The 23,048-nt window shown below is 30.9% G+C and overlaps 4 protein-coding genes across 5 annotated transcripts; 3 read left to right on the top strand and 1 right to left on the bottom strand.

Annotated features, from left to right (window-relative positions):
- Positions 1 to 576: 576 nt before the first annotated feature.
- LOC142223413 (uncharacterized) lies at positions 577 to 1,637 on the top strand. Its single transcript, XM_075293310.1, has 2 exons — positions 577 to 1,122; positions 1,236 to 1,637. Exons 1-2 carry the CDS (start codon positions 1,068 to 1,070, stop codon positions 1,502 to 1,504), a joined length of 324 nt encoding a protein of 107 aa, XP_075149425.1. The 5' UTR covers positions 577 to 1,067; the 3' UTR covers positions 1,505 to 1,637.
- Positions 1,638 to 7,868: 6,231 nt separating this feature from the next.
- Pcd (pterin-4a-carbinolamine dehydratase) lies at positions 7,869 to 9,826 on the top strand. 2 transcript variants are annotated; one of them, XM_075293285.1, is made up of 3 exons: positions 7,869 to 8,076; positions 8,234 to 8,330; positions 9,488 to 9,826. In XM_075293285.1, exons 1-3 carry the CDS (start codon positions 7,952 to 7,954, stop codon positions 9,785 to 9,787), a joined length of 522 nt encoding a protein of 173 aa, XP_075149400.1. In that variant the 5' UTR covers positions 7,869 to 7,951; the 3' UTR covers positions 9,788 to 9,826. The 2 variants fall into 2 exon arrangements, with proteins under 2 accessions (XP_075149400.1, XP_075149391.1); XM_075293276.1 differs by having other exon boundaries at positions 7,870 to 8,076; positions 8,231 to 8,330.
- A 2,141-nt stretch (positions 9,827 to 11,967) lies between these two features.
- Positions 11,968 to 12,444, top strand: LOC142223406 (uncharacterized). Its single transcript, XM_075293298.1, has one exon. The coding sequence runs from the start codon at positions 12,039 to 12,041 to the stop codon at positions 12,378 to 12,380; it is 342 nt and encodes a 113-aa protein (XP_075149413.1). The 5' UTR covers positions 11,968 to 12,038; the 3' UTR covers positions 12,381 to 12,444.
- A 940-nt stretch (positions 12,445 to 13,384) lies between these two features.
- On the bottom strand, positions 13,385 to 21,701 carry CD98hc (CD98 heavy chain). The gene is made up of 6 exons (XM_075293172.1): positions 21,574 to 21,701; positions 19,548 to 19,741; positions 16,120 to 16,379; positions 14,176 to 15,428; positions 13,716 to 13,862; positions 13,385 to 13,647 (listed from the first exon to the last, which is right to left on the bottom strand). The coding sequence occupies exons 2-6, from the start codon at positions 19,711 to 19,713 to the stop codon at positions 13,566 to 13,568; spliced, it is 1,908 nt and encodes a 635-aa protein (XP_075149287.1). The 5' UTR covers positions 19,714 to 19,741; positions 21,574 to 21,701; the 3' UTR covers positions 13,385 to 13,565.
- Positions 21,702 to 23,048: the final 1,347 nt, after the last annotated feature.

Consider the following 23,048-nt stretch of genomic DNA (forward strand, 5'->3'; position numbering starts at 1 on the left):
TTTTAATATATTAATTTATTTATAAAGCATCTGTTGCATCATAAACGTTCTAATTTTGTGTAAAATTGGCAATCTACAAAAAGGAAAACGAATCTTCGGAACTGTCAAACATAGTTTGACACCCATGGCTCATCTATGTATTATAATGTCTATGGAGTAAACCAACAAGTTCTTGTAAAAAGTTGTGATAACAATCGTGATTTCGGGTATGGGAATGTAACTTAATTTCCGAATGAATGCTTTCGTTCGATTGTAACGACAAAAACATCTTAGTTTTGGATCCAAATAAAATTGTTCAAGTGTAGGTTCACGTTTTTGAGTGAATAACCCCTAAATGTGTTGGATCTTTTTAAAAATGCAAAATTCCCTTTTTTTGGTGCATTTTTTTTTTTTGGAGCCAAAAGGAGACTTGTAAAAATAAATTAAGCCTCTTTTTTAAATAAGTACAACACTTATTGGCTTATTTTATCTTTTCTATTATTTAGGACGCAACTTGAACAAATTCATGTTTTTTTTTGAAAATTGACAAAAAAGTAGGAAAGTCAACATTTAAAAATTTTGAAAATGTCGAAAATACTAAAAGTCGACTATTCCAAATTTGAAGTCCAATGGTCGGACAAGGTGAATTTTCTAAATTTCGGAAAAGCTGATTTTGCTTACGAGTTAATGCCATGATCTGTCATTCCTTTAGACAAGACTGTCCCCACGTTTATCAATTTATTTCAATATTCGAAAAATGCACACACAAGATTGATTCCCAAAGTTGAAAGAACTTTTCATTCTTCCATTTGATACCCCAGAGGATACATGTGTCATACAGCATAGGCAGAATGTACCAGACATTCAAAAGTGCCTTAACTGCCACTACGTTTATCTCCTGTTTTGTCGCTTTAAAATAAATGAGGAACTAAACGTCATCATTTGTCCAACAATAGCCATGGTCTCTAAGGAATAAATTAATCATCGGTATCGCTAACTTCACGCATTACCGAGTTAAAACGCTCTCTATAAAAAGGAAAATAATTCAATAAGATTGCATTCAGTTACTGACAATCAGTCGGAATAAAATGATTCTAAAATATACTCTTTTAGTCGCTGTGGTATTTCTGGCATTAGTAACGGGTAAATATGTCAATATTTAGTTCCGAATCCTTATATACGATATTATAGTTTAAATTCGGGTATTTCAATTGGACGAAAAAAAAAATTTAGTATTGTATATTTTTCCCCTCTAGCTTGCCAAGCAAGTACTTTCAAGCCATTTGTCCGAAGTCGCTATAGTTTACGGTGGCGTAAAACAACCGAAAATACAAAGACTCTGGATTCTACTACAACCGCACCTAAACATGAAATTTCACCATCTGTGGTTCCCATTCAAATCGTTGATGAAGGAATGAAGTCTACCCAAACAATTGTTAGAACATCAACACATCCACCAGATTATGACTATTATGGAAATAATGAAATAGAGGATAATGATCGAACATCCAACGCACTCCATTAAAAATAATTCAATACTACCATAAATTACTACTACTATAAAACTTAAATACTTTTTTTATATATCTGAAATACTCATTTATTAATCAAAATAAATTGTTTTAACAAAAATACTATCGGTAAAAAAGTTTTTCTTTATTTCTCCATTTAAATTCGGACATACACTCATATAAAAACAGAGTGATCGTTGTTTGCTGTTATATTTTTTTTTTACTTTGTAGTATAGCGGACAACAATACGTACAACTTTTAGTTTCTAAAATGTTACCCAAAGTATTTTCAAAGACCAAAAATAATTTTTTCCCTATAACATCCTTCAAAGCTTTTAAATACGATCAACTGTTATGTCATAATTTTATAAGTATTCAGATTTTGACCAAATATAAGACCCATAAGACTATTTCAATCAAACTAAAACATGTTTAAATGCGGTTTGAGGGTAATTTAATTAAAACAAGTAAGAAAAGTCTAAAGTCGGGCGGGGCCGACTATATTATACCCTGCACCACTTTGTAAATCCACATTTTACTATATCAAATCCGTCAAATGTGTTGGGTGCTATATATAAAGGTTTTTGTCCAAAATACATACATTTAAATCTGACTCCATCTGAACAAAATTTATAATCTATAGACTTTAAATTTAAATCGTATATACTTAGTATTTTAATTCTACTCCATGTGCAAAATTTCACGTAAATCGGACTACAACTTTGAACTCTGTGGTCATATGACGGTAAATCGGGCGAAAGATATATATGGGAGCTATATCTAAATCTGAACCGATTTCAATAAAATTTAGCACAATTGACTACACTACTAATTGTACTCCTAGTGCAAAATTTCAACCAAATTAGGCTAAAACTCTGGCTTCTGGAGCTATATCTAAATCTGAACCTATTTCTTCCAAAATCAATAGGCTTCTATTCTGACCCAAAACAGGAACTTGTGCCAAATTGGAAGGCGATTGGACCAAATTGGGCTAAAACTCTGGCTTCTGGGTCCATATAAGTGCATATCGGGCGAAAGATATATATATGGGAGCTATATCTAAATCTGAACCGATTTCAATCAATAGGGCTCCATACCGACCCAAAACAGGAACTTGTGCCAAATTGGAAGGCGATTGGAATTAAACTGCGACCTAGACTTTGATCACAAAAATGTGTTCACAGGCAGACGCAGTGACCCACCCTTTATTGCATTATTGCCAAAGACACCATGTGTCTATCTCGTCTCCTTCTGGGTGTTGCAAACATATGCACTAACTTATAATACCCTGTTCCACAATGACACAGGGTATAAAAAATGCAGACAATGGTTGCATTTCAGATAGCAGATTTTTTTGCTGTGTCTACTAACAAATTTCATAATTCGAAAATCAAAAAAGTGTAATCTTCAAACTCGACTGATAGACTTTTGATATTCACCAAATTTAAACAAAAACCGAGAAATTGATAGAAAGGGGAATATGATGGAAAAAGGTCAATGGAAACTCTGTGTATCAGGGATGGAAAATGCAATTTTTAAGAAAGTACAAAAGAAGTATTTTTTTGAACGAAAAAGTACTTTTCACTAAATTTCAACAAAAATTCCATTGGAAGATTATTGTCAAGAGCTCTTTTAGACTGAATTTTAAAGAAAATAAAATTTTATTTGTCAAATCCTCAATTTTAAATATTTTTTTTTAGTTTTATATCCGCTTACAAAGACTACCGTAGTATTGTAACCACGGTTGTCTCAGTTGTACTTCATAAATTTTCTGAAGAGACATAGAAATAAAATTTAGACAAAATTTTCTAAAAAAAACAAGTAAGCAAAGTCTAAAGTCGGGCGGGGCCGACTATATTATACCCTGCACCACTTTGTACATCTAAATTTTCGATACCATATCACAACCGTCACTCGATTCGGACAGAATTTGATAGACTTTTACAAAATCTATAGACTCAAAATTTAAGTTGGCTAATGCACTAGGGTGGAATACAATTTTAGTAAAAAATATGGGAAACATTTAAATCTGAAGCAATTTTAAGGAAACTTCGCAAAAGTTTATTTATGATTTATAGCTCGATATATATGTATTAGAAGTTTAGGAAAATAAGAGTCATTTTTACAACTTTTCGACTAAGCAGTGGCGATCGGAATCGGAGTTAAAAATTGGCTTCTGTGGTCATATGAGTGTAAATCGGGCGAAAGCTATATATGGGAGATATATCCAAATCTGAACCGATTTCAACCAAATTTGGCACGCATAGTTACAATGCTAATTCTACTCCCTATGCAAAATTTCAACTAAATCGGAGCAAAAAAATTGGCCTCTGTGGGCAAATGAGTGTAAATCGGGCGAAAGCTATATATGGGAGCTATATCTAAATCTGAACCGATTTGGCTGATATTTTGCAAGTTTTTCGAGACTCATAAAATATTAGGATGTACGGAATTTGAGGAAGATCGGTTGATATACACGCCAATTATGACCAGATCGGTGAAATATATATATGGCAGCTATATCTAAATCTGAACCGATTTTTTCCAAAATTAATAGGGGTCGTCTTTGAGCCGAAACAGGACCCTATACCAAATTTTAGGACAATCGGACTAAAACTGCGAGCTGTACTTTGCACACAAAAATACACCAACAGACAGACAGACGGACATCGCTAAATCGACTCAGAATTTAATTCTAAGACGATCGGTATACTAAACGATGGGTCTCAGACTTTTCCTTCTTGGCGTTGCATACAAATGCACAAACTTATTATACCCTGTTCCACAGTAGTGGTGAAGGGTATAATAACATTTTGTCAAAATATCAAAAATAGAAATAAAATTTTGACACAATTTTCTATAGAAATAAACTGTTGACAAAGTTTTCTAAAAAAATACAATTTTGACAAAATTGTCTATAAAAATTAAATTTTGATAAATTTTCTATAAAAATAAAATGTTATGTTAATTTCTATAAAAATAAAATTTTCTATAGAAATAAAATTTTAGGAAAGATTTTCTATAGAAATAAAAATTTAGCAAAATTTTCTATAGAAATAACATTTTGATAAAATTTTCTATAGAAATAATATTTTGACGACATTTTCTGTAGAAATAAATTTTGACAAAATTTTCTATAGAAATAAAATTTTGACGAAATTTTCTATAGAAATACAATTTTGACAAAATTTTCTATAGAAATAAAATTTTTATAAAATTTTCTATAGATATAACATTTTGACAAAATTTTCTATACATGTAAAATTTTGACAAAATTTTCTATAAAAATAAAATTTTTATAAAATTTTCTATAAAAATAATATTTTGTATAAAATTTTCTATAGAAATAAAATTTTGACAAACGTTTCTATAGATATAAAATTTTGACAACATTTTCTATAGATATAAAATTTTGACAAAATTTTCTATAGATAGAAAATTTTGACGAAATTTTCTGTAGAAATAAAATTTTGACAAGATTTTCTATATATATATATATATATATATATATATATATATATATATATATATATATATATATATATATATATATATATATATATATATATATATATATATATATATATATATATATATATATATATATATATATATATATATATATATATATATATATATATATATATATATATATATATATATATATATATAATTTTGACAAAATTGTCCATAAAAATAAAATTTTTATAAAATTCTCTATAGGAATAAAATTTTGGCAAAATTTTCAATTGAAATAAAATTTGGACAAATTTTTCTATAGATATAAAATGTTGATAAAATTTTCTATAGATATAAAATTTTGACAAGATTTTCTATAGAAATAAAATTTTGACAAAATTTTCTATAAAAATTTAAATTAAATTTTTGAAAAATTTTCTATGGAAATAAAATTTTGACAAAATTTTCTATAAAAATAAAATTGCTATAGAAAATTTTCTGTAGAAATAAAAATTTGACAAAAATATAAATAAATTTTTGCAAATAATATTTTTTGGTTCGCATTATTTTAGTAAGCGATCGATAACTTCTCATCTAGAAAGTGTTCTTTTACAAAATCGAGATTTTCTCCCCGAATGAACTTGTCTGTTTTGCCAAATTTGAAAAATACTATTAGCAAATAAATTTGTTAAAGACTTTCTCAAAATATTAAAATATTTTGTTAAAACAAGTGTGCAAATCGGTTCAAAAAAGGCTATACAAAAGGTACTAAATCATTCGCGGTACTGACCAAAGTAAAAAAGTGAAAAAGTATTGAAAAAAGTACTATAGTACTGCATTTCCATCCCCAAATTTAAAATATAAAATAACTCAAATATATAAGTTTGAGGATTAAAAATTGTTAACATAAAAATATATATTATTTAAAATATTAAATTTTTAGTTGCAAATAATTAAACTTATTGGTTAATAACCTGCGTTAGTAGGCATTTGAGAGTAGTAATCAATTCCTAAATTTTTATATTTATATATCAAATTGTTTTTGTGACGTAGTCTACATATAGTAGTAAGATATATACTTAGTATTAAGGTGTAATTATATGTCAAGTTTTTGCAGTCCTTGATTGTAGTCCTAATTATTTTTATAATTTTTTTTAAGTAAATTTAATGTAATTCTTTATTTTGAGTATCCCTGTAACCGTATATGGCCATTTCGGCTTGGTTGTAAAATGAGTTAAATAAATAAAACAAATAAATAAAACAAATAGATCTCAAACTTGGCAAAATAAAGAATTATATTTAAACTGAAAAAGATCGAACAAGAAACAAAATAAATCAAGAATTTTCTATTGCAGATAAACCGAATTAATCTTATTAAACAGTAAATTTCAAGGAATGGTTTTAAATAAAGTGGTGATAAAATGATTGCTAGGTTTGTGAGGATCTAAATTAAAAAGTTGCTTCACAATTCTATATAAAACACTGATATAAATGCGTTTATTTGTTGCTTTTTCTTTAAGAAAAAGTGAGTCATTTTTTTAACATTATATTGTGCTTTTTTTTTTGACTATATGTTATATAAAAGTATCAATTATATCACCCTGTGAAGAACTCCTGACCATTAAATGTAATACTTCACTGTGTAACAATAGTTCTTCCTTAAGGTGAGTACTAAGTTCGAGTTTAGCCGCTAAAGGTGAGTATTAAGTTCGAGTTTAGCCGTTAAAATCACCGTTCACGATTACTATCTAATAATCCATTAAAAATAATATAAATTTTGTGAAAAGTTACTTTGGACTATTGCCCCATCAAGTTTTTATAAAATTTGCATCAAAGAGGTACAATTGTATTAAGTTGGAGTTTAGCCGCTTAAATCGCCCTTTTTTCACGATTACTTTTCTTTAATAATCCACTTTAAGGAATACAAACTTTGTGAAAATTTGCTTTGGGCTATTCCCCATCAAGTTATAATAAAATTTGCAACAAATATGTATAATTTTATGCCTTTTTTTTACTGATTCATCAGTTACTATTGGTTATTTAAGCAACAACTCCACGTTAAATTCTGGGGTTAAATCTACTTTAGTACAAGAGATCCAATTTTTGGCCAGCGTGTAGACTTTTCGATTCTAAACGCAAAATGTAATATACAACTTTTTGTCGGAAAGACCCGGAGAGGTCCTGGGTACGCGTTAGCCCACTTTGGACTCTGTCCATAGGAGAAAGTCTCTAACCCTGGCCGAAGGTCGGCCACCTATCCACTTTAGGTTCGCGTCAGCCCACTTTGGACTCTGTCCATAAAAATGTCAAACCCCGGCCATCTATACTCCAATTTTTAAGGGTCCATATCTCAAAAACTACGCTCTTCCTACAATTAGTGTTGTAGTGTATTATGTAGTGTAGTGTATTATTATTATTTTATTTTGACGAAAATGAATATATTATACAAAATTCATAGAATTTGGCTTTGACTTTCAATTAGAAGTGGGGATATCATTTATACAAGTTTTTGTTGAAAAGTATTTGTAACAGTGTTAATTTTTAATTTGACTCGCATAGAAATTTGTTTAAGAAATTATTGAGTATCGATGCATTTCAACTTGAGGATAACACTTTACTGTTGAGGGTAATGTCTGTGTTTTGTTGAGAATGCTATTTTCTCAACTTGAATGTTACCCAATCCTTTACAAAAAATGTTGCTCATACCCTCAAATTTTGTTTTTTTTTTTTAAACAACTTTTGCTAAAGATTTGTTTCAATTTCAGAAATTCTGGGACACCCATTTACATTTTTATCGCAACCTTAAACGATACGGCAAGCTATTAAAAAAATTCAAATATTTTTAACAACCCTGTACTAACAGCCGTTAAAGTTGTCTAGCCATATTGGTATGGCAACTCCAACTGAATCAGCTGTTTCAAAATCAAGAAAACACAGCCCGTCAAAAATGCAGTAGCAAAGCAAAGAATAATTCAAAAAAAAGTCATAGAAATAGTATCAAAAATGTTTAAGTCATTAGGAAATATACATTCGCTAATCAAAGGGTACTCAAAACTTCATAATATACTTGATTTCACTCAAAAAAGAACTATTACAGCTCTCCAACGAAAATATAAGGGAAACATTGAGTAAGTACTTGATGGGATGGCAGATGTGATTTCGTATCATATGAAGTTTTGTGCTCAGTCGACCGGCGCGAGAGACAATAAATACATACATTTCATGAAGTCAATACCACAGTGTGAGAAGTGACTTAAAAGTAATCTTTGATTTCATTTACAGTAGCAGTGAGTTTTTGACGTCTGTAGAGAGCAGTAGACTTGTATACACAACAAAACCCCAACTAAGGTACAACGCAACAGTTCCCGTCAAGAAAAAAATGGTAAGTTTGGGTTAATGCATTCGAAGGTATTTATCGTAACATCACGTTCATGGGGAAATGTAAAACAAAACACTTGTTGACTCACTCAACATAAAAAATTGCTAGGTATTTGTTATACTTTGTTAGATGGAGAAAATTTTTTCTATCAAATTTAACAAGGCCTTGAGGTCAATCTCAGATTGATAAGATTTTAAGCCAAGTATCAGCGTACATTATCAAAGTATTTTTGTTAATTTTGCTTATTCAATTATGTATGTATGTTACTTTTTTACATGTACTTGTATATTTTTTGTTAATTTAGCTCATTTGTTATACTACGGATTACGACCAATTAATAACTGTTGAACTGGTTCATTGTTTTTAAACCTGTTCTTGTTTATTGCATTATTCATTAGAATGGTTAATATGGCTTGTACATTTAATTAATTTGTACAAAAAGAATATTCGGAGAAAATTTTTATAAATCGAATGCATATTATGACATTGCATTTAAACTTCATTTCGCTAAACTAAATCGTCATTTTTTCTATTTTGTGAGATATTTACGAAATACATATTGGAGACACTGGTTGTATGATTTATAAACGAAATAGAAATTTAAATACACAAATGGAGTAATTAGAAGAATTACCATGGATCATAAACCTTCGATTAATCATGTGGCTTGAACAGTCGTTTGCCACATATTTAAGTCTAGTTCGTTGTGATATGATTTGAAGCCTATCAAGAAGAGCAAATATTGTTTTAAGCTAGAATTAATTGTAAGGTCTATGTATAGGAGACTCTGTGACTTTAATCTATTGTCAACCTATAGACCGGTACTAATTTCAATTTCCCCAGTGGAACTCCATATAAAACATTTCTGAAATAAATTCAGGAATATTGTTAATTCTAGTACAGTCCTTTTATCTGACGAAAAAATAGACTTTTGCGATTATTAAAAATCGATTTTTAACGTCGTGATTTTCGACTCTTTAATAGATGTTTCTCTATTTTCAATAAAAATCAATAGTCGAATTCCAAAATTATAGGGAGAAGTCGACTTCGAGTTGTATATACCCCTAACCGAAAAAAATATATAAAATCCGAAATATATCGCATATACTACCAAATTTCTGAAAAACTAAAATCAATTCTACTTATTAATATATTTCCAGGCAAAACTTACCGAACAAGAACGTTTAGAGCTATTGAAACCTCTGCTGGATGCTGGTTGGTCCATGGTGAATGGCCGTGATGCAATCTATCGCGAATACATTTTCAACGATTTCAATCAATCATTTCGTTTTATGACCGGAGTTGCTCTCTTAGCCGAAAAAATGAATCACCATCCGGAATGGTTTAATGTATATAACAAACTGCAAGTGACTATGTCAACTCACGATGTCGGTGGTCTCAGTGCAAAGGATATTCGTATGGCCAAGTACATGGAAGAAGAGTTTAAACGCTTTATCTAAGATGCTTTAAAAATAAATTATAGCTAGTTATTTCCGTAATATTTTCATTTTTTTCTAACTACGAAAAATGAAAAATGATTCCTAATATAGAATTTTTTTTTCATTTGCATCCCGGTTGCACCTAAAACGATTCTGGAAAATTGTACTAGGGAAATAATTCGAGCGCTAAAAATCGCAATGCATGCTATATATTAAAAAAAAGAGTCTTGGAATGATGTTCAGCTTTAAGGCTAAGTTTAAAAAAGTCATTGTAATATAATCGCTTATCTCCGAAGGAAAATAACTTGGAAGGAAATTTTTGGTCAAGTGAACACATATATAAATATCGAAGAAAAATGCATGCGTACTTTAAGGACAAGAATTCTTCGTAATAACGTAAATATTTTTTATTGCAAAGGTAATGCATTCAGCACCTTCCGAATACCAAAAAGTTTCGCATCAGGGGGCTAATCACGACATTCGATATCGAGAACTTTTGATCGTAATCTAAATTTTTCGGATCACGGGAGTCGGTACCAAGTTTTTTTGATCGATAATTTTTTCGATTGGTAAATTGCAATCGTAAAAAATTTTTTTTTACATTGTTTTCGCCATATAGAAATAGTAAATATATTAGCTTTAGTTCGAATTGTTGCTAATTTGTAGTAAATTTACGTTAGGTTGTAGAGGATGACATCAATTTTTGTGTTGAAGTTCCACTGTGATTCCTCGATGTGATCTTTCCATTTTCTCCCTTCCGAAGCGGTCCGCTTTGTGCCAGAACTTCCTCCAGCTCGTTCTCTTTGAAAGGAATGAAATTGAAAGAAATTAAATTTTGTAAGAATGGTGGATGAAGGCTTCCACTGGCAAAGCGGTCGGCTTTGTCCCAGAACTTCCTCCAGCTCGTTCTCTTTGAAAGGAATGAAATTGAAAGAAATTAAATTTTGTAAGAATAGTGGATGTAGGCTTCCACTGGCAAAACGTTTAAGACCGCAGACAATACCACCAAAAATTAGTTTCCATTTGAACGCCTTCTTCGTCAGCCGAAATCGTCCATTGGGCCTGCAAAAAGGTAACTTTCTATTAGTGCACACCATTTCAAACCCATGTACTTATACCAATAACTATGTGCACTTTTATTCCTTATTTGTCGCCGAATTATTTTATTTTAGGAAGGATTCGGAGGAATGTAAAAAGAGATATGGGTCCATAAGATATAATGCAATACAATTTACTTTTTACTTTGAAATCTTCAAAAACATATGTGTTCCTACATTTTATTTTGTGCCGCTAACTTTTGTCGTTTCATTTTGTTCTGCTTCGTTTTTTTCTGCTAGAGAAATTGCATCGAATTTCGATCGAATACCGTGATCATAATTTTTAATCGTATCTACAATTTTTTCGATACGATTATGAATTCGATATCGAATGCTGTGATTAGCCCCCAGAAAGCTAAATTCCTAACTTCTAATTCGTCTCCTTCTGGGTGCTGCACCCTGTTCAACACTCCAGATTTTATGAGATCAGTTCTTTTCACTTGTAATATGGTCAAGCTATACTTGATGTTAGAGTTGGGATTTATAGCTCCTTTATCACTCGTTTTGGTTGCGGTGCGAGAGCATCGTATTACGCTTAAGAAGAAAAGGAACTGAGGAAGAAATAGCTTCTCAGAAGTATCTCGATTGATTTCGGATTTACAATGTGGAATCATAATGGATTTCTCGTTCAAAGTCTACTTCACTCACTGTCTTGCACTACTTAAACAATATAAAATTAAATCAACAGGACAACAGTTAATTCCATATGTTTGTTTTTTTCAGATTTTTTTAGAACGGTTAATATTTTGCTCACAAATTTTTTAAAATTGTTACACGCACAACGACGTTTGAAAACAATAAAATGATTGTTGCCAAGTTGTCCAATATAGGCTTTCGACATCCCTGTTACCGTAACCGATAGTAGCAATCAATTGCTTATTGGAAGGAAAATTTCTTATAGCTCAAAATCTACTAAAATGGATTTGAAATCCCAATGGATTTTGGAAGTGTAATGTGAATGAGGTATTATTGAAATAGGAATGCACAATACGATAAATGATGATGTTTGTTTGTTTTTTTTTTAGAAACGAAGTATAACGTAGTATAACTATTTAAAGTAACTGGCACGTTGCGATACGCTAACGACACGTTTTCGGCTATAACCATTGCATGTCATCATCTGTTTTTATTACTATAAACAAAACAAAAATTTATTAAACTTTAGTATTTCAAAAATGTTTAAGAAATCGAAGAATAATAAAATTGTCGACGCTCCGAGTGCACCAACAATTGATGAAATTTTGGCTGACATCGAAACATTTCAGGTGGATATCGAGTCTACGCCCACAGCCAACAATCCTAAACATTTGGAAGGTTCCTCACAAAGTCTAGAGAAGTGGTGGCTACACTTCGAGCAATTCCTAAACGACTTGAAATGCTTAGAGTTCTTGAACAGTGAAATTGAAGGAGCCAAACTAAAATTGGAATCACATAAATTAGAAATAGAAACAGAGACCAAGCTTTTAAAGAATGAAATTGACGAGCAGAAAGCTAAAATTGACGTGGCTCTAGAATAATCTGTATGATATATGACATATTGTATATAACAATCAGAATAAATAAAATGTATAAGATGTACAATTGATCGACTTACAATTAGTTCTGATCAAGGAATATAACCTGAATTAAAAGGGCGGTTCCAGACATAGTAGGTATTTTGAAAAAGAGATAATTAACCTTTAATTTTGTAGGATATTCCCTGATCTGAGTTAGTGGCCTGTTGTTGATTTACTTAAATATTCCACATTTACCAGTGTGAACAAGAAATACGATGATTTTTTGTAATTGAAGAGTATTCAAAATCAATTTAGACATATGCCAACACAGTTTTCAATACTCGAAATATGTCAACTAGTCCCTTTCCGGTATAGCTTTCATCACCTTCACGAATCACGTTACATGAGCGTGATCTCTAAGGTTTCCGAAATAATCACGCAGTAAAACCAAGGCAGTCTAATACGGTGTTTGCGGAGCAAGGAAATATAACAAGGATTTTTTTTTCAAAATTTAAAAAGGAAAATGAAATTTCCAAATTTAAAAAATTCACTTCGACCTTTGGGATTATTCAAAAATTCGTTATTTTACGTCGTAGATTATCGACAACTTCCCTCCACTTACACCATCACCTTGAAAATCAGATTCTACTTTATTTCCAATAGAGTACAATTCGATATTTCGATTTAGGTTAGGTTAAAGTGGCAGCCCGATTTTTTTGTCAGGCCACTTAGACTATTCAGTCCATTGTGATAGATATTTCGAATTAGAACTTTTTTATCCCTATTTGGAATTGAATTTTTGGTGAAATGGTTACGAAGGATGAAAACAGTGTACCGAAAATGCGATGGTCTGTATTAAATTAAGTAACAAGTAAGGTTCGTGTTAAGCTCTTCCACACTTTCAATAACCTCACAGAAACTGACGCGAGTTTGGAATCAATTTATGGCAATTGAAAAAGAGAAATTTAAAATCTTCGAGATCGACATCAAATGACGGCTTCGGTAATTAAAATAAAACACCAAAATAATCAAGCAAATTCTTTTTTTTTTAATAATTTCAAGCAGTTTTTTAAACATATATTTGAATAATATTTAACTTTTTAACATCATCTTTATCCATATGGATAGGTGATGTTACGTGTTCTGATGACATATTCCCATATTACTGGGATCTTGAAATAGTTATTTGTATTACAATGATGCTACTTATTCTGCCTTGACTGGAACATAGGTTAGAATAATAGTAGCAAATGGAGAAACCTCCAAATCTTCTGTAGCGATTTTATTCCTGAAAAGATAAACAAAATTGTCCTTCATTTAATAGACAATTCAGAATTTTTATTAAAAATAACTTACTTCGCAGCAACGTTGGTGATGTTGTAGTTATCACTTATAGCCACAACAGTCATTTTTTCAGGCAAACTTTCGTGAGTTACATTTGCCTTTTGGTTGACCTCAGTAGGATTAAATACAACCATGAATCCAGGATTTCCGGACTTTATTCTATATACATAAATGAATTCATATATTATTGAGATATTTAGATTATTTTAGGCATTAAGCAAAAATTGACAATGTAAAGAACATAAACCACAAAACCCTTATTGTCTATCTAACAGTTAGTACCATCTCACCTTTGTCTTAGAGTATAACAACCACAACCACATAGATATTAGTTGGCATTAGAGAAAATAATGAAAGACAATGACATGTTAGTTACAAAAGTTAAAAATTTTGTTAAGGCACAAAAAATTGAGGATAACAAACATAAAATAAACTTTTGATATTTTGCCACATAAAATGAAACAGTATTTACCTGGTGTATCCTACCAGAGGTTCAATTGGTAACATTGCAAAATCGCCATGCATATAAGAAGGCGATAAACGTGATTGTTCTATTTGCTTGCAGGTGGCATCGCTTAAGTTACCATAAACCTCTGTGCCGACAGGGACAACTGGTGTTCCGGGCAATAATGATAAGAATAGAACAGATGCTGAAGCATCAACTTCTGAGTTAGCGCTGCCATCTTCAACATTCCATTGCAACCAGGTATGATCTCCTACTTCGCGCATAACATTGGTCAATTCGATACGCAAATCCTTATCCTTGGGCGAACTCAAACTCTTGACAAATTTACCATATAAAGGTACATCAATACCCATATCACCCGAAACAGTACGATATACTTCTGGTCGTATGATATCGTCAGAAACGGAGAGGAATGCGTCAGCTGATGTGTTCTTAACGACAGTCAAGTATTCATAAAGAACATCACCCAAACCCTCTTGGAAAGTGGTTTGTGTGTGAGTCCAGAATCCGTATTCACTCAAATCGTATTTTGGATTTTTAGATGGTATTTCATTCTTAAACTGTTTCGACAACAAAAAGAATTTGGTGTTCTTTAGACGTATACCTTTAACTCCCAATTCAATGAGATGCTGGAGAACATGGCTTAGTTCCTTTTTAACAATAGTATCATTCATATGTAAGTCGTATAGACCATCACCGAATTGTGATAAAACGAAATTGCCTGGAGTCACTTCGGCCCATGCTGTTCCATTGACCAGAGATAACCAATTATTAGGTACTTCTGGTTTTTCAACCCAAATAAATGCGGAACGTTTAGTTTCATCATCCATAGCATCCTTCAAAAGTCTCGAAGTCTTTGGTACATAATTAGGGGTAATATCCAAAATTACGTGAGCATCGGTATCCTTGTAATGATTGACAATGTTCTTTATCTTCTCCTCTACATCGGGATCACGTACATTGTATGTGAATTCAGCTGGCATTTCATAAATGACACCGCTTGCTTTAATCTGTTTCACAATTTCGACATTATCGCTGTTCGACTCAAAATTGGAGAACTTAGCCAAAATGCCACGTTTATACCAAGGCAATGGTTCGGGGGCTGCACATTTTGGTGTTTGTACAATAATGAAAATGGCACCAACCAGCATACCAAGCCAGATCAACCAAAAAGCAATAAAGAAAATCCAACGTAAACGTATCCAGAATGGGTCATTGGCATATTTCATTAATTCTTCTTTGGTCATTCCAGTAAAAGCCTACATTCGAGATAGAATAAAATAAAAATATTTATAAAAACATGTTCAATTTAACATACATTAATTTCATAATTAAACAAATTACTAAAGTCTATTTCAATTAAATTAGTGGGTATTGAGGAAACTAATTAAAAGTAGATTCATTTCCAATTTTGTTAGATGGCAATCATCGAAAAATTCATCGGAGTTATTTTGGAATCTGAGCTTCAAACTTAATATTGAAATGAATGGCTATTTCAGTCACAAATACTTTTAACTCGTACAAAAAAAGGGTAGAAAAAGTGCAGAATACAATCAAGAATTGTGTTTTTAGTGGTATATATATGAAAGTGGTTAGACCCAACATTTAGAGTGTATTGTGTGTTCACCGGCAATTGACTAAATGAAAAAGTCTAGTGAATTGCGATTTATGTATATCAGCCCGTAAATTGTTTTTTCCAAAAATTATCATAATGAAAAAATGTTAATTAAACAAAAAAATAAAAACTTTTTAATATAGCCAAGAAAAGGTATCGGATATTTAAATATCCAAATAAAAAAGATTATGAAACTTAATCATTACGCATCCTTATCATTACCTCTTCCTTATCCTTTATCACACGATTGAAACACCAAATGCGTGAAGGAAAGAAGGAAGGACAAAAATATAAAAAATATATCATAAAATATACACCCAAATAGGAAAACCAACCTTTCCATTGACATTGCCAATATCGATCTTGGCATCACCATTTTGATCTCCTCCCTTTATGAATTTGACTTCTTCACGCTTTTCAGCTAATTTGTCATTGTCATCGGCTCGCAACATTTGCTCATCAGCTCCATCATTATTTACTTCTTCCTGCACCATTTTGGTATCGGTGGACGAATTATCAGTCTTGGAATCGACGATATTCTCTGTTGATGCTGTTATGGATGACAACGATGATGAGGAGGTTGTCGTATGTTCGCCTGTCAAAAGAAATGACAAAAATAAATTATGCAGAAAATTTTAATTATGCGTATATTGATAACAATGAAAGATGATTGATTATACAATTACTAATACGTAATGTTATATAATGGTGTTTGATAGGTAAGGCGGAAAGAACCATACACTTTTAAATATTAAAAAAATATATATATTGAAATTTTAATCCTAATATGAATAGATATCTGTCGTACATTACATTTTGAACTACATAGCTTTTTTCTGGATTAAATATATTGAGGTATTGTATAAAAAAGATCAACAGGTTTATTTGCATGGTATCTGCGTATTACGAAAATATTTATTTCAAACAGGTGGGCGGACAACAATCTACGCATTTTAGTTTAAAAAGTCGGCATTTCCAATTTCTTATTGTCGAAAAGAAGGCTTTCTAATTCTGATTTCAATATCTACGGAAGTTATTTTCAAGCACCTTTTCACCAAACTATGGACGTCATAGCTATATTTTTAATTGGGACAAGTAATCGGTAAATCAACAAAGTTGTACCTTAAAATAACTCAGATTTACTACCAACACTCATTCACATAAACTTATAATATTTGAATGTTAAAATATTATCTGGCTTTTCAATACAATAATGAGAAAATATTCTTATGGCCGTATGATGTAATGGAGATAATTTTTAAATCAGTGTTATTTGAAGCAAACTGAATGGTTTCAATATACTCGCCAATATCATCGTATGTTATGTAGTTGTAATTATAAGCCAGGTGTTGTATTGCTCTATAGCTCTGGTTGCTTTTGCTACATAAGAACAATGCGAATTTTTTTTATATTAACAAGTATGTAAATCGGGCAGCAATAAGTAAACAAATCCATAAATCTATTATAATCAAGAGCTTTTCTAAGTAATTAGCAATGTAATTGTTAAAATTTTTTATTTAAATATAATATTAACTTATTATTACCGCATTTTTACTCTAAAACAATTACTTTAAATATCAGGGTGAAGAATGTTTTGCGCAGAAGGGACTACTCTACCTACTGATCCGAAGTTAGCCAACGGAGCTTCTTGAAAATGGATGTTAATAGTGATGAATATTTTTAAGTCGGCGTGGTAAATTTCCCAAAAGAGAAAAATGTGTGAACAATAAAGTGCAGCAAATGTGGTACAGGATGGTAATGTTACCACAGCTATTTTCTCTATCTAAAAACATACGAATAACTAAACCAAGCTGAATAGGTTGTGTCTGTCAGAGAATGAAGCAATCAAAGATCAGTTTGATTTTTGCAACTCTTTTTTTGTGTCAGTTGAAAAAAAAAATCACATTTACCTGTGCTGTGGTTTGTGTGAAGGTATATTTTCAATTTAATAATTTTCGGATGTAAATAACTTACGAGTACTAGAAAAGCATAAAATGTATGCAACGATGTATATGCTGCATTTATTTAAAAAAAATCAACATGATGGTGTACCACATTACCTGTACACTTTACGAATTCGTGCTTAATGAGTTTTTTAATAAATTCGCAAAAATATCCGAAATTATGGGTTTCTTATTTCATAGTTACGTGGATGGCTAACACTAATAAAATGAATGTGGTAAAATCTTAGCCTCGTCAAAAAAAAAAAAAATTAGGTATCGAAAAACAAATGGGTATAGCACATTTGCTGCACCCTATTTGTTCATTTGTTCGAGTTTTAACTATCGTATACGACTGCTTTCGACGTAATGAGGATTCAAAAACTGTTGGCAGGGTAATCACAGAAATTTATCTCGCAATCTACGCGAATGATAGTAGTCGATATCGAGTTTTATTGTTTGGGTATACCAACCATCGTGGCGGGTGTAAAAGCTGAAAGGGTAGTAGTACAATTCTTGCACTCCCGGTTGCCGAAATCCGGGACATTGCGCCGTACATTCCGGGATTTGTCGGGACAAGCAAAAACAGTAGCTAGTCCTTTTGTAGTGCCTTTCGGTACTGGGAATTTGGATATCGCCATGGACATGGTTTTGTTGGGGATTGTTATAGTGTCACTAAAGAGTCTATGCTAGGGATAAAATCGAACTTTGAAATATTGGCAGGCTTGACTTATTATTTGTAAATTTTTTCGCAGAAAAAACGTGAATTTTAAATAAAATTAGATATTTGCATATATTTCGTTTACATTTACTGCTCAAGTGCGAGCTGATGATTTGAAAGACACTGATTTGAGTTTTCTCATAGTGATTAATTACATTGAATGAAATGGTACAAAATCTGACGACAACTATACATTTAAAAAAAATATGGCCATGCGCAATTATTGGCCTTACTGGCTTATTGTACTGTCTTAAATAAAATAAAAGTAAAAAAATAAAATAAAAAAATCCAAAAATAGTGATTAGATTGAATGAAATGGTACAAAATCAAAATCTGACGACAAATATACATTTAAAAAATATGAAAATCCAAAACCAAAAATATTTTTAAAAGCGATTTAATTTCAAATCGTTTTCTTTTCTAAGAAATAGGAAAAAAATTAAAACATATGCCTCGAGTAATTGAAATTCCGGGATTTTTTTTTTTGGCAAATTTTGTGAAAGCTTCTGGACACTTCCTGGAGATGAAATTCCGGGACAATCCAGACGGACCCCTGCCATCTGGCAAACCTATGCTCTCCTGACTCGTCTTAGGGATTCGCACCACAAAATATACCTACTTCACATATTGATTTATTTTTCCCTTTGTATGTCAATTAACTAAATGTATGTTCATAAAAATGAATTAAAGTAAATTAGTTCTGAATGGCTGACGCAATATAAGTGGATATAATAATTATGTGTGTATTCCAATGAAATAATTCCCACTCCACAAATCTACAATATGAAATTTTTAGAATTGCAATGCCACGTGTGGGAATTTATTTCTTTTTTTTTGTATACAGCGATATGGATATAAATCTGATCAACTTCAGAAATCTGCATATATGTATATTATCAATAACAGATAGAATTATAGTTTGCATAAATATATGCGATAGTATACACACATACACACTGTCCATATTCGCAGCCACGCATAGAATTTTTCTCTTTTATCACATGAAATCAAACGATATAAATGAATTTTCCTTTTTAATCCATTCAAACAAAACACAATATTTTAAATAATATATTAATATGAAGATATTTGAGCTACTTACCTTTGTCGTTGCTATCTTCTTTCTCCTTTTTAATTTCTCCCTTAGTAATTTCTTCCGATATGGGCTTATAGATTTCAACTTCACTCTGTGGTGTGTTCTCTCTGTCTAACGCCCCATTCGAATTGACATTCACTTTTCCAGTATTCTTCTTTAATATATTCTTCATTATTCTGTCTCCTTTGAATTTACTTTCGCTGTTTGGAATACAGTGTTGTAAAGCGATTATATACTTTCTCTGACGCCGTCATTTATTTGTACCCCGGCTTTATTTATACTTATTTAGATTTTAATTGATTTTGATCGCAAAAATCAATTAATTTTTTAATTGATGCAAAAGTCAATACATTTTTTAATAGATTCAATCAAAAATTTAATTGATTTAGATTGAAAAACTCAAACAGTGATTAAATTCTTTATTTAGTTAAACTTCAATCGAATTTCCAATGAAATTTTTAAATCAGTTAAGCAATTAGTTGAGGTTTGGAATCGACGTCAATTAAATTTTTAAATTAAATTGTTAATAGGAACAATTATTTGTTTTATTAAAACTGCGAAAATTTTACACATTTTCGCACATTTTTTTATTAAAAATTTAAAAAAAAATAATCTTTTTTAAGTGACTTAGCCTTCCGAGTTTGATTAAAAAGTTAATTGTATCAATAAATAAAAAATAGCAGGTAGTGTCAGCAGGTTTTTTTCTGCTGAAAAAGAGAAAGCAGTTTGGTTTGTTAAAACCGCAAATGTTCTACGGATGTTTTAAATAAAATAATGTTTGCTATCCCAGCAACGAAAAACTGTTTATACTGCAAACATGGAGGTATCAAAATAATGATTTCATTCACGTATTCTGCAAAGTTCTGGTAGGATTACTGTGAACTTGTGATAAATAAAATTCAAATTGGGACAACAGCACACAACTTGTTATGGTACTTTGTTTTTCACAGATGAAGTCCTATATATAGTCCTATGTATAGGTGGGTAAGTGTCGAATTTAGAATTGTTAAAAATATTCAACTGAAAGTTTATTTGATTCAACATTTTTTTTAAATTAATATATAAATAAATCTCAAAATTAATTTTTTTATTGGATCAATTAATTACCGATGATGATTTGTACTTTCATTTCTGTGATTGAAGAAATTTCATTTAAAATATTTAACCTAGATTTAAGCGAATTACACAAATTTAATTTATACAAAAAATTTTATAAATTTAAGGAAATTTGTTAATATGGAATTGAATTGATTGTAGATGTTTTTAGAAGGATAAAAGTCCTTTGAAAAAAAGAAACCTTTTGTCTGCTAAAATATAAACTCTTCTGCCCCGTCCATGCTTAAGTTTGGTTGCAACAAAATTAAAATAAACTGGAGCTAAGGTAAAAGCACTACGAATAAAAGTAAAAGCAATATGTTAAGAATATTTCTTCTGTTTGCTTAAACTAAGTCAAAACAAAATAAAGTTAATTGTTTCAGTAAATTATTGCTACTGATTCAGTCATTTCATTTGTTTGGAATATTTTTCTAACAGACTTTGATCCAATGTTTTCATATATTTTTGCGATAAAAGCTTTTACGTGAAGTCGATAAAAACAATCCTTTATAATTTGAAATATTTATAGTTGTCAATAATGCCAGAGTTGAAGATAGCAGACGCCTTTACCTAAATGTTCGTTAGTGAAAACTTTATATTTGTACACAAGCACCACCAATGCTATATTGCGGACAAGAATTCCTTATGTGTACGACAATATTTATGTGCAATCATAATTTACAGTGCCGTTGACCCGACTTTCATTTATTTGCCACATATTCAAAACACTATTATCAAGGGACATAAATGAAATTACATCTTTGTCCTTGGCGAACTATATTTATTTATTAATATTATTAAAAGAATATTAAACTATATAGTATATGTTGTGCATTTGTGATTTTAGTGTAAAATATCGAATAATTCACAACAATTTAAACAGGACACAAGCGTGTATTTTTTATATTTTTTGTGTTCACTATTATTATCTTTTTACCACTAGTAAATTTTCCTCTACGAAGTTTTCTTAAAACTGATGGAATTTGTCTTTTTCTTAGCTCTTCAATTGTATAATTTGGATATTTTCTTGATAAATTAAGTCATCACTTTTAGCACGTCCAAACGTTCAGACCAATGGACCAGACAAGAGTCAACTGAAATTTCGCAGAGGAATGTATCGAACTTTAAAAGAGCGTGACTTCTACAGCATACTGTGTTATTAAATTGCAATTTGCAGACTCCACTATCAAGTTTGAAGAAACGGTTGGAGAAAACACAGTCATGTGAACTGTCTGAGAGACACATACGTATATGTGTGTGTGAAACATACCATATAGGTAGGTGTGTTCACCATGAGGTCCATTACCTCAAATAAGAAAAAAAGATCTTGATTGATTATTGCAAACATTCCTTGATTTTCATGTTTGCGTTATACATATGTGTGTATACTTACTTTGGACAGGATCTTAACCCTCTAATGCCCAAGTTCGCCTTTAGACGAGTTTATTAAAACGGATGCTTTTAGTGGAACACGCCAAAAACAACAGCATTATTTAAAATAAAACAAAACGTAGCTATGTTAAAATTGTAAACGAGACACTACAGAATCTATGTACAGGAGGACTTTATCGCGTATAATTATCTTGGTTTGTTATCCTGTTTTTGGGTCACAAACCTTGAATATTTTATAAGATATCACTAAACAACGGGTTTATTCATAACTATAAGCTAACGGCGTTCCAGCTTTGAAACCCTCAGTAATGTCACCAGCATTACTGAGGTGGGATAATCCACCGCTGAAAAACATTTTGGTATTTGGTCGAAGCAGGAATCGAACCCACGACCTTGTGTATGCAAGGCTTCCATGTTAACCATTGCACCACTGTAACTATATATGTATATGTACATTTTAGAAATTTGCTTAAATATTGCACTGCACCCTGAGGACTAATATGATCACCTTAAACATGTTTCAAGAGCATGTTATTTTTGGACGTGGAACATAACATGTACCAACTTTCCACCTTTAAGGATTTTGGCCAAAGTAGTTGCTTCTTTAAAATAAAGACATTTGTAGGGACCTATCTAATTTAAAATCTACACTGAAGAAAGTAGTCTTTGTCCATATTTGAAGTGTTTTTATCTTAAATCTAAAGATTCAATATTTCAGTTAGCTTAAGGAGGATTTCTTTAAATCGAAAATGTGCCTTTCTTCAAAGACTTTAACGGAGGGACGCAATTTTCCAAAATCTGTGTCCTAAATTTAATACAAAAAATTTTGAAGCAAATTTTAAAATCTTTAAATAAAAACCTTAAACTTTAATTAAAATTGCATTTTTTTTTTTTTTTTGATTTCGGCTTAAGCACAACAACAATGATTAAAGGAAAAAAACCAACAATAAAAAAACAAAACGAATGAAAAAATTCACTATTTTAAAGAATTTTTCCTTAATATTTTGTAAATTGGGCATC

The sequence above is a fragment of the Haematobia irritans genome, chromosome 1 (genome assembly GCF_050003625.1).
Source record: "Haematobia irritans isolate KBUSLIRL chromosome 1, ASM5000362v1, whole genome shotgun sequence".
NCBI classification, from domain to species: domain Eukaryota; kingdom Metazoa; phylum Arthropoda; class Insecta; order Diptera; family Muscidae; genus Haematobia; species Haematobia irritans.